Source organism: Pavona decussata, unplaced genomic scaffold (genome assembly GCF_977016875.1).
Source record: "Pavona decussata unplaced genomic scaffold, jaPavDecu1.1 SCAFFOLD_158, whole genome shotgun sequence".
Classification (NCBI taxonomy): Eukaryota; Metazoa; Cnidaria; class Anthozoa; order Scleractinia; family Agariciidae; genus Pavona; species Pavona decussata.
In genome coordinates, this window is record NW_028145570.1 from 612,801 (window position 1) to 625,000 (window position 12,200).

The 12,200-nt window shown below is 38.5% G+C and overlaps 1 protein-coding gene across 1 annotated transcript in view; it reads left to right on the top strand.

The window, feature by feature from the left end:
• Positions 1 to 319: 319 nt before the first annotated feature.
• LOC146464996 (ATP-binding cassette subfamily C member 4-like) overlaps positions 320 to 12,200 on the top strand; it is a 35,590-nt gene continuing 23,709 nt past the window's right edge. Inside the window, exons 1-2 of the mRNA XM_085129107.1 lie at positions 320 to 363; positions 9,398 to 9,938. Coding sequence (XP_084985233.1) covers positions 9,408 to 9,938 — 531 coding nt within the window. The 5' untranslated portion in view covers positions 320 to 363; positions 9,398 to 9,407. The remainder of the gene's footprint in view (positions 364 to 9,397; positions 9,939 to 12,200) is intronic.

Consider the following 12,200-nt stretch of genomic DNA (forward strand, 5'->3'; position numbering starts at 1 on the left):
CTACTACTTACAACAACGAGATAGTACATAACCATACGAACTAAACATTGCTTGCATTGCTCAAGTTAATCCCGGATGGGTAGTGCCGTAGTGCCGGAGTAGGAGACTCTTTAATTGTATGAAACTGACGGTTGATAATTCCCCGCTTCTCTAGTTGTAATAATAACGTCTTGAGGATGGGATTCTTGGGTGCTCTTCCATTTCAGGCCGGTGACCTGGGGTTTGTCTTCTTTTATTCTCATGGTAATCATAATGGGTACGCATGCAAATAAAGCTATAGGTTAAATTAAATTGAAAAGAATCACGAACAAGAAACCAACCAACCATTTCTTTGGATTCATCGCACGTCTGGTTGTTAACAAGGTGAGTTTTTTTTCACTTTGCTATACGTTCCGACGTAATTCGTGAGCCGCTTAGCGCGTATAGCGTAGAACTAAAATGTAAAAATTTCTTCTCTCAAGGGTAGCTGGGTGCCCTGTGGTTAAAGTTTATCCTCTTTAGGTTTCGCGGTCATTCCCCAATCATTAGGAGCTCATTTAAGCGACCACGCAAAGAGTTTGATGCACTGTACGTAGTCCTGCAGTCAAAATGTTGACATGGGAAACTTGGATATTTAATTTTCACGTTATATACAATATACAATACGATATTATACTAGTAACGCATCAACACATTCTTTGATAGCTGTTGTGCAACACTAAGCGTAATTCATGAGAGATCGCCTTTAGCGTGACATTTACTTTCGCCAACCGTACCTAAAAAAACAACAACAAATAAATAAAAAAATAAATAAAAAATCCCGTAAGCGACCAGCCTCGATTGTTTCAGTAATTTATCGCTTACGAGAGCTTATCTCTTAAGCGACCAGCTCTAATTACGACACCTTTTTCAAATATCGAGGTGGTCCCTTACGAGAGCTTCGACTGTCTTTACTTTTAAAATGAAGTAAAATTCGATTCTTGAGGTTATATTAGATCGAACAAAAAGGCGATTTTCATCTCACGTACGTGTTTGTCTGATCACCGCAAAACATAAGCATTGCTTTCGCAATCAATGGTGCATGAACAGAATTCCGTTCCACCAGCGCACGCAACTCTATTTGGTTAACAGCGTCAACTGGCAACTTCACAAGTCAACGAACGACTGTTATGTATTGAATGTTGGATCAAGTAAACTTTGGCTAATCGCACGTTATGTTGGAACAAACATTTTCTCAGTCTACTGTAGCTGTTATATTCACCCCGACCTCTTTACTCAAGGCTCCGGCTACGCATCAACAATCAGGAACAATGCTTTAATTCTCAATCTTTTTCAATGTTCAGTCGATTTACGGTAAAAAAGTGCTCAGAGAATACAACTCGGTAGTTTTATTATCATCACATAATCCCGATAAACTTCAAAAAGATACCACTATATTGACCCGTGGTCCCACATGATAGTTGCAATCTCCCAATCGCAGAGAAAATTCCAGACTTAGGATATGGAAATCTGTCTTAAAGTGCCCATATCGGAAAATTTTTTATTTTCTTATCTGAATCTAAACATCACCCTAAGAACTTCAGTGAAAAAATTTTTCGATTTGCATAAAACGCGAATTTTTTATGAATTTTATAAGACGTTCAAATTTGCCGCCATTTTGGCCCAGGATTCGCATTAGTCTCCTCTCGGTTTAGCAAGAGCTGTGACGTAGATTCAGGAACACGTGACTTCAGCCTTTCTCTGGATCTCACTGAAAACAAGTCGCGGTATTTCTGCACGTTTCTCGAAAATGCCGGAAAGATGTGTTGCAGCGAGATGTGGAAACATCAAAGACGAAGCAAATGGAATAAGCATGCACAGGATTCCTTTCTTTGGCACTACATGCCCGCAAAGACTGAGGAGGCGAAAGAAATGGATCGATTTTATGCTGGAGCGGAGGAAGATGTGGACGCGCGCCTGGAAAGACCTCGTCCTTGTGCTCGATGCACTTCAATGACGAAGATTTCACAAGGCTGATGAATTCAGGTTTAAACTTAAAACGTGAACTGAAGTAGGATGACATCGCGTTTGTGTTTATCCTTTAAAACAGCTAAGCGAAAGGAAGACGAAGACCGAGAGACACCTTCGAAGAGGAGCAGGGAAAAGCGAATGGTAAGCTTTCGATGATGAATATTCACACCCGCTTGTGACATTCTAAGCGTTGTAACCTTCTGAGGTTTATAGTTTGACCTCACTGTTAACTCAGTCGCAAGTTTTATAAAATATAGCGTAATTGTTTTGGTATATATTCTCATAGATCGTGAGATCCGCGAAGTTTCGTTGAGACCAAGCTCTCAAAAAATACTAGCACAAATGCTACCACTGATGTAAATAGATCGATGCGAGAACGGTCGCACTCGGCGGACACAGAAAACATTGTAAACCACGATGTAGATAAGGTAGATAAACTGCAGCAAGAATTCAACGAGCTCAAACAAATATTGTACACACATGTGTTGCAGAATTCTGCAAACAATAAAAATGTTGAAAAGTATAACAGCGTCCGAAAACCTAACCACCACAACGGGGGTTCAAAATAAAAAAGGGCACAAAACAAATAACAAGCGCAAAGAGCGCAGAAAAAAATTGGCAAAAAAATGGATTGAGAGACAAAGAGAAAAACACGAGAAATTCATGAAGAATTTTTCAAACAAACAACTTAGCGACAGCCTGTTAGCGTTATTGGCTCGCTTAAAAGATACACCATTGGTTCAAACTCAAGTACCAATAAGAAAGCAGGCGCAAAATTTCGATCCGCCTAACGGTCAAAGAGGATATATAAACTCAAAACAGCATAATTTGCCCCGACGCTGACAGAACTTTCAGTGGCAACTGATGAGATTCATAGAGAATCGAAACTGCAGTCTTGCCTGAGAAACAACACTAAACACTTGTCAGAAGAAATCGCTGAAGCATCCTAGAGACTCTCATGACAGTTACTGACTGTCTTAGCTTTGAATATCTGCCGGATGCGAGCTAACGCACAAAACAATGGAGATGCATGTCAGCTCCAAGAACATAATACTCGTCTTTCAGTCACGAACTGAGCAACAGAGCTGAAAACAACTGCAAGATGCCAAAGCTCTCGAAAGCGAGAGACAACAGTAATCAACTTTGTAAAGACGTGGATCTGATAGAATATCATATACGTGATAAACGAACACCCTGCAATCTCACCGCAGGTTATAGCAACAACTTGAAATCACGAGTAACGAATTCCACGGATCCTATGTCTTCATAGATGACATATATTTAGCGCTGTCTCCTAAAGACACGGATCTATTAGACTCTCATATACGTGATAAACGAACAGCCTGCAATCTCACTGCAGATAAGCATGAAATCACGAGTCAGTTAAGAAATCCCCGGATCCTATGTCTTCATAAATAGCATTTATTTAGCGCTGTCTGATATCTTGCAGTTAATCCGAGCCGGTGAATAAACAAATGCCACAGAGCTAGCATATCCAATGGCATATGAAGAAAATCCTCCTAACGGCTCAGAATGATCATAAAGAAAATCTCCATTCAGTATATTTGAGTTTTTCCCTTCATGATCAAGATTAACATCTCATGAAGCAGAGATACGCTATAAAGGCTTTAAGACCAATCTTTTAGCGAACTGCAGGAGTCGTGCAGGCCCGTCAACACTTTTAAACTCTAAGTTTTCTGCCATGGAATATACTTATTTGGAGCTAAGTTTTTCCTTCCTACCGGTGAATCTGACGATTTTCTTTCTGCCGCGAATGTACTTTACTGAAGGTCAAGTGAGTGCATAGACTCGAGAGTTCCTGAATGTACGTCACAGACCATGTCACGTGGCCCTATTGTGAGCCTGTCGGCATTCTCATCAGCGGGGCAGGTGGACCGCAATAAAATAGGATTTTAAAGATTTGTAAAATTCATAAAAAATTCGCGTTTTATGCAAATCGAAAAATTTTTTCACTGAAGTTCTTAGGGTGATGTTTAGATTCAGATAAGAAAGTAAAAAATTTTCCGATATGGGCACTTTAATATGTCTCATTTAGAAATACAGTGGAACACGATTCACTCTGAATACGGACACGTAAAAGTGTCCGTATTATCCGGGTTTCTGTATTAAGCGGGCTCTCAGAATAAATGTTACGGACACACGTTATATTGATACAAGGACCCAAGCGTACAAACAAACCTCGCATCAATCGTATATTTTGGGCCTGGTCACACATGATAGCTTCAACCGATGCCATTGAGTGCCCAACTTATAGCGGTTTCTTAATTTGTGAGCACTTATCCATCACTTTATATCGAAAAATGCAAAATAACACTTTCTCGGTAAATGGAAAAAAAGTACAAACAAGACGCCTGGAGACGTTCACGCGGGATTTTTTGGTACTTGGTCGATGTAAGCGTTAGCTTTATTAATTATATTTGAATGGCTACCCACAGTCACAATCTGTAAAAACGTACAAATAAATAAAAATGCAAATGAAAACATTCAGTTAGTATTACACACGGTGTTACTTGTCAGACTGTCTCCAAAAAGTTATAACGGAATAGGGTTGGTCGAAAGAGTAACACTTCTTACTGCTGCATCAAAGTGGCACAAAAATAACTCATTCCGTTCTATACCCGTTCCACTCAAGGACGCCAGCAGGTCTGACTTTATATCACTGTCGTGTATACTATAAACTAGTTATTGCTTGGCTAATTATATAAAGTGCCAACATATGAACATGTAAGCGCAACAACTTTATTTTCTAGCTATATAAAATTGAACTGTACGTAAAGACAGCAAACTCAACTGATTTAACATGGAAAATATTCATATCAAGTTTTGGCTAAAATCAGGAGCATTCAAAAGCGCCCAGTATTCAAAGTTGTTGATCTTGCTCTTTGTAGCATCAAATAAAATGCAATTAATAAAAATGATTTCGGCGTTCTTAAAAGTTCCGGCCTAAAAGAGTGTCTCACGGGAAAACTAGGGAGCAACCAATAACGACTGACATAATTTTTCATTGTTTTGAATTTTTGGCTGAATGATAAATAATGGATGCCAGTATTAACACTCCCATTCGACCGCAGCCAATGTAGGAGAAAATACAAAGCAAACACTGTCCAAGTAATTGGCTAGCATTATTGTTTTAATTCCTGAATTCTAAATAAGTTCGTTGGTTGAGAGTATTGCAGTATGATCTTGTTTGTCTTGTTCAGAATTCTATGCCAGAAGCCCATTTTAAGCCGTTGACCGTCACTTACAGTAACCTGTGGTTCATTGTTACGCTGATAATTCTCAATTATCCCTTCGTTTTGTTCTAAGACGCGGCTGTAAGAGCAACGGAGACCTGCATTGCGGACATCAAGAAATGGACATAGCACAATAATCTCACGTTGAACGACGATAAAACTGAATTCATTATGATTGGTAGCCGTCAGCAAAGTCGACGTAACCTACCAAGTCCAAATCTGTCAGGAACTTCCTCACCTAGCCTGCGTAGCTTGCGGTTTTGTTCGCGCAGGATTAAAAGTTTGGCGAGACACTAAAACGAGTGGCGAAGCCATGAAAGAAATGAGGAGGAGGCGGCTGAAAAACCGCCTGCCAGATGTCTTGGGTTATTTGAATGCCGCCCACCTTTAGCACTTTCGTTGATCTAATAAAACAGCCAATCAAAGCGAAGGTGTAATGCCAGCCTTACATTTCGATAATATTTCCATTGTTAAAGGTCGTGCAGGCCTGTCACTCCTTGCTATGACCTATTTTATTTATTTTATTTTATTAGCTTTGCCTTTATGTTACCAAAAAACAAAATGAAAATCACTATCAATATGTAGACTTGGCAGGACACAGCGGCAAAACGCACTGCGCATGTACGAACCACTGAACTTCCGGTCAGTGTCGTATTTCCGGTTAGCTATTAAAACCTATTGCGTAAACAAAAAACTCCCGTCGCGCGAAGTTTAAAAACCAAACTTAAGAGTTACGAAACAAACTTAAGTATAAAAATTGTTTTCCTGGCGAGTTAATTTATTTTGCTGTTTTCAAACCTTTGCACCAAGGGGTTTGGTGCTTGCACCAAGGGTGAAAACAATGTTCGAAGATGCGACCCGCTCGCGCTTGAGAAGAATAGTTTTTTCAGTCCGTGGTTGTTGCTGTGCTGTTGTTCAAATGTTGTTCCAGTCGCAAGACGAGAAGTGTGGGAAAAGGTTAAGTAAACGAAAATGTGGAGGCCGACATTACTTCTTGACACCTCAGTTAGCCAGGGCCGTTGAACTTCCAGTTGTTTCGATAGTTTGCCGGGTTCACTGGGACGAAATTAGGAGGGAAACAACCGGTGTTCGGTTACTCAGGAAAACTACTCTTGAGCTCTCCACAAAAACGTGATACCTTCTCGACTTTATGCCGTGCTGCCGTGCTTTACGCTGTTGGAAAGGCAGGTAATGTGCCTTATCGTCCGGGAACAAGGTGCTGCAACAAATGTGCTGAGAATGTCGACCAAGAAGAAAAGTTTACCACGCATGCAGAATATAAGCCGAAAGAGGCCCAATTTCGGTTCTGGGTTGTGCATAATTTTTAAGTGAAGAGCAGTAGATGTGCTTGCAAGGACCACCGGGATAAAATAAAAGTACCGGATCCTGTAGTAAAGGAGCAATAAATAGCACTACAAATAATATAAAGAGCAAGGCTAATTTCACAGTCAGAGAAATATATTTTTCCTTTCCAATATTTCAAACGGCACGGCCTTCCTTCATCAAACATACCCTGCTTTGCTCTTTATATTATTTGTTCCATAATTTTTAAGTTTGCCTTTTACTTTCACATTTAAAGATAACTTCATCATTATTAACGTCGCAAAGTTTGCAACCACAAATAGTATAAACCTTAAAAAAATAGTTGTTGTATATTTGTTCAAAGTAAAGGCATTTTTCCCCAATTATTGTATATATTTAGCAAAAGAAATATTAATAATAATAATAATAATAATAATAATAATAATAATAATAATAATAATAATAATAATAATAATAATAATAATAATAGACATTTGTAGAATAGTGTTTCCAAATCACGACACCTGGAGGACAATGACAATACAAACTTCTTTTGGAGTTGTGAAAGTCAATTGCCATGGAGAAGTCCTAGTAGAAAGACATGTATAGAACAGCATTGAAACAGTTTTCAAAGACTCATCAGGTCAGTTTAACTACACAACTACTTGAGCAAAAAAAAAAAGAATCTCAATAACATAATAGAGATATTTCAGTAACAGTATTTCTACCAAACATCCTTCTGAAGGATTACACTGATCATCAACATGTATATTTCACTTTTAAAATACGCAATATCAATATTGTAATATTTTTTTTCATCTGCTAGAGGAGACAACAATCATCTATGTAACTTATACAAAAGCACCCCCAACCCCAGAGGGAATGGAATTAAGCGCCAGTATGAATATGCATATTCTGATCACAATTTAAATATGTGGATAATATCATTATCCTCCACATATTTCTTATGGTACTAGTTGTGACAGTTTATTTAAACATCTTGATGGAGTATGTGGTGACCATTAGTTTCTACTTATAAAGATAAAAAGTTCTGCATCCCTTTTTCATTATTTTTTTCCCACAAATTCATTTGATTACCGGGTAGAGAGATTCCAGAGAGCATTGCACCAACACCATGAAGGCAACATTGCACTTGCACTGTACACACTCTCAGAGATGGAAAAGTTTGCAGAGAAAAATGCACCTGGTCTTTTTAATCTTATTCTACACTATATTTGGATTCTTGGATCATAATCAAAATATCATTTTGCGAAATGATCCAACTGATGAGTGATGAGCATCGTGTATTACAAGAAAAGAGAACAGTTGTTTTATTGCATATCATAGCATATTTCTGGTAATCTTGATTTACACAATAAATCACATGTTATATTAAGTTTCTTTTAAGCTGACTTGACTTGTCTCAGGTATATTTATTACCCTTGCCTTGCATATGAGGAACACTCCCAAGTTGGAATAATCATGTTTATCAACCATAACAGCAGACAAATCTAGAATCTACCTATAATAAGATTACACATTTGATTCTTCTTTCACCATGAGGTTTCCACATATAGAATATACTACTATCATATGAAACCCCTGAAATGAAATAAACAAGAAAAATTTAATTATTTTCTTACATTTTTTGTACGTAAAAAGGGGGCTACAAATAATATTCATTATTATTATTTCAGGTCACAGAAGACACATTTAGTGCATAAGGAAGAAAGATTTTTTATTCAGCAACATGGGGCAGCCAGAGATGTGATAAATTCTGCCAGAAGTTTAGGCTTCAGCACCAATCCAGTATTTCCCTTAATTATCTTTTTGTACCTTGGGCAAATATAGGCTTTTGCACAAATTATGCTAGCATTTTTTCGATCATTTTGGTGAAGTAGAAGCATCAACCACTATTCGAGCATTTCAGTGGCAATTTTCCCTTTTTTGAGAGAGAGAGAGAGAGGGAGAGAGGGAGAGAGAGAGAGAGAGAGAGAGAGAGAGAGAGAGAGAGAGAGAGAGAGAGAGAGAGAGAGAGAGAGAGAGAGAGAGAGAGAGAGAGAGAGAGAGAGAGAGAGAGAGAGAGAGAGAGAGAGAGAGAGAGAGAGAGAGAGAGAGAGAGAGTGATATTTCTTTAAGTGTATTTGGATTTTTTTTTGCGAATTTTTTGGGCGATTTTTTTGCTTTTTATTTTTTCTCAATCTTTTTCAATGGTCAGTCGATGCATGGTCAGTGAAATGATCCCTTTGTAAGCGTGCTTAGAGAACATAACACCCGGCAGGGTTTTGCTATGATCGCATCGATCCTATAAACTTCAAAATGACATATTGAACCGTGGTTCCGCATGATAGCTGCAATCTCCCTACCGCAGGGAAAGTGTCAGAATTACCATATTGGAAATCACTGTTAATATGTATCATTTAGAAATACAGTGGAACACGATTCACTCTGAATACGGAAACGCAAAAATGTCTGTATCAAAAAAAGGACGAGACCAATATTTTCACAATACGGACCGAACACTGAGCTAGTTCAATAAGGTTTTATAGACACTTCCCCGCTTGTTGCTTTCTAGTCCGCGTGGAACTTGTTTATGTTCAAGCAGTGCCAGAAAAAGTTCAAGGAAGTAAAAACTGTCATGTTGTAAAAACACATGTCTTAACAATGGTCTATCACGATGAGTTTGCATGTCATAAGTCAAACTAATCTATACCGTAAACAGTAGCCCCAGGGTTTCTTTGACGTTGGTCACAGACGTTTATTGAATCCACGATTTAACTGTGGTTCTCATTGTATTCTATTATCTGTATCATATCTGTACTCGCTAAGTGCTTTATTTTATCACTGTTTAGATCTAGAGTCATGGCAAGGAATGGATACAAGAAGATCACCAACGATGCCGACACGAAAAAAGCCAGCTTTGTGTCACTTCTTTTCTTTCAATGGATGAATAATGTCTTCAAGACGGGCAACGAACAAGCTCTACAGGAAAACGATTTCTTACCTCTTCTAGAGGATAACACTTCAAGCTTTGTGATCACAAGGCTTCAGGCGAAATGGGAAAAAGAACAAACCAAGTGCAAAGAAAATGGTAAAAAACCCAAACTTTGGAAAAGCGTCCTAAAGATGCCTTCTCCTAAAGATGTTCTGCTCATTGTCTCAACCGGCGCCATGTTCACACTTAGTCGCATTCTTCAACCATCACTGCTCGGTTATCTTATGGTTTCTCTGATGTCAGCAACACCGCAACGTAATTATCTTCTCTACGGTTGCGCAGTAGCTATGGGCTTCAATGAGTTGATCGGTGTCATCAGTATGCACCATCTTGGTTACAGATGTGAAGTGATGGGTTTCAGAATTGGCAGTGCCTTAAAAGGGCTTGTTTATCACAAGGTAAGCACAAAAGTATTGATAGTAACATGCTTAAAGACTTGTTTATCACGAAGTAATCGCAACATTACCAATAAATACGAAATAGTTCACGTAAGCTTGAACAGTCGAACAATTGACAGTTCTCAAGTGTTAATACTAATTTCCAACTATTTATATCGGTTGACATTAGATGGGAAGCAATATTAACAATAATAATAATAATGATTACAATAAAAGTAATGTTTGCTGGAATCCGACAGGATCTTGGAAAAAGCGCTAGAATGGCAATGAAAGATAGCTAAAGAAAGAACAGAAGCTGCAAGGCATGATGATGATGATGACAATAATAATAATAAAATTGAGAACTACCATGACTTAAAGCAAAAGTAGTCATTGGTGCATTGGGTACAGTCTCGAGAAGATTTGGTAAATGGTTGAAAATGCTGTGGATGCCCTACAGCATGGAGCTCTTAAAGCGTGTGTGTTTTGCTGGGGACCTCCAGAATCCTGAGAAAAGTGCTAGACACTTAATATTAATGCATGACAGTTGGTAAAGGAAAGAACAGAACTTGCAGAGTATCCTAGGCCACAGATGGTGGCCCGATGCCGTGCAACTCACTTTCTGATCAAGCAATGACTGATTAACACAAATAATAATGGCTTATACAAAGGAAGAAGAGACATAAAAGATGAAAACGAACGAAATGAATTATATATTAATACAATCGCAAATCATTAAAGTGCCCCTAACCCTTCAATTTGTTTTCTTTGGTAGATTTCCATATCTTTCAAGAACTCATTTTCGAAAAAAATTTTTGAAAAATATTGAATCCTTTTCTTTTACGAGCGCTAGAAGTGAAGGCAGTCTTGTCGATATTTTCACCTATTGTTCGCGTTAGTCCCCCACTCGGCCAAATGTGTCCAAACATGGAGCGTGACGTAAGAAAAGGACATCGTGCAAAAACATCCGATGATTTGCGGTAATGCTTCAATTGTAAACAGAGAAAATGGTTGAAAAATGTGTGGTTTTTGGATGCAGCAACTCTCGAAATGTAGACAAAGGAATCAGCATGCATAAGATTCCTTCTGAATCCTTCTAATGTCCTTTGCTTACGTCACAGCAAAGAAAGTGTCAAATATTGGACGCTTCTCATTGGTTCGTTCCTAATGAGCCCACGAGACAAAAATTTGTCCAGCGGGGCTTTAAGCGCGCAAAAATTTAAAAATTTCAGTAACTTTTAGCGCTCGTAAAAAATAAAGGATTCAATATTTCTAAAAACATTTTTCGAAAATGAGTTCTTCGCAGCTATGGAAATCTACCAAAAGAAAACAAATTGAAGGGTTAGGGGCACTTTAAAGGATAACAAGATCATTAATTAGCAAACGTTGAAAGCAGATAACTTCTAACGCATTTCTTAAAAATATTGACATTATTTCTTGTTTAAAAACACCGTGAAAGGCAGTTTCATTGTCCGAAAGATATACAGCAAAAAAACTTCTGAAGTCAATTTACAACTTTGGTCATTACTTGACATTAGTGCCACGTGTAACAATGGCGGTCGGTTGTGCCTATGTAGTGCTTCGTATTTTTAGCTTTTTCTTGCTGTTAAACCCTACGGAGAGTGCATGTGGCCTACAGTATGGTTTTGACCAGTGTCCTGGAAATGTTCTGAAGCTTTTTTTGACAATTCTATTTCCCGAACTGTCTCAAGTTACTATCAACATCGAATTTTGACTCAAGACGTGTCGTTCGAAGGTTTTCTCGGATTCGTACACTTCAAACACTTTGGACAAAACATGGACATCTATGCTTATGGCTTCCTGACAACTCTCTTTATCACGATTTAGAGCTTAACCCTGGCCCTTCGAAGAAGAAACCGATGTGTGCTAATTGGAGTAAGGTTGTTCGGAAAACTCAGGCGGCTATTTTGTGTGTGTGGAAAATGCGCGACGTATTTCCACGCCAAGTGTTCTGGACTGACAAAGGATGCTTTCAACAAACTCAATACTTCAACAGAGCAGTGGCTTTGTTTGGCCTGCAGTTTGCCACAGATTAGCGACTCGCTGTTCGAGTCGTCAAGCTCTTCATGAAACGTTTCTGACCCTGGAAACTGTGATTGGTAGTCTGAACATTAACAGTCTCTGCGGGAAATTCGACGAGGTTCAGGAATTGATAGAGGCTTTCGATATTCTGTGCATTCAAGAAACAAAGATCGACAGATCTTTTCCTGACTCTCAGTTTGCTATCAAAGGCTATATTATGTACCGTAGAGATAGAAAGAA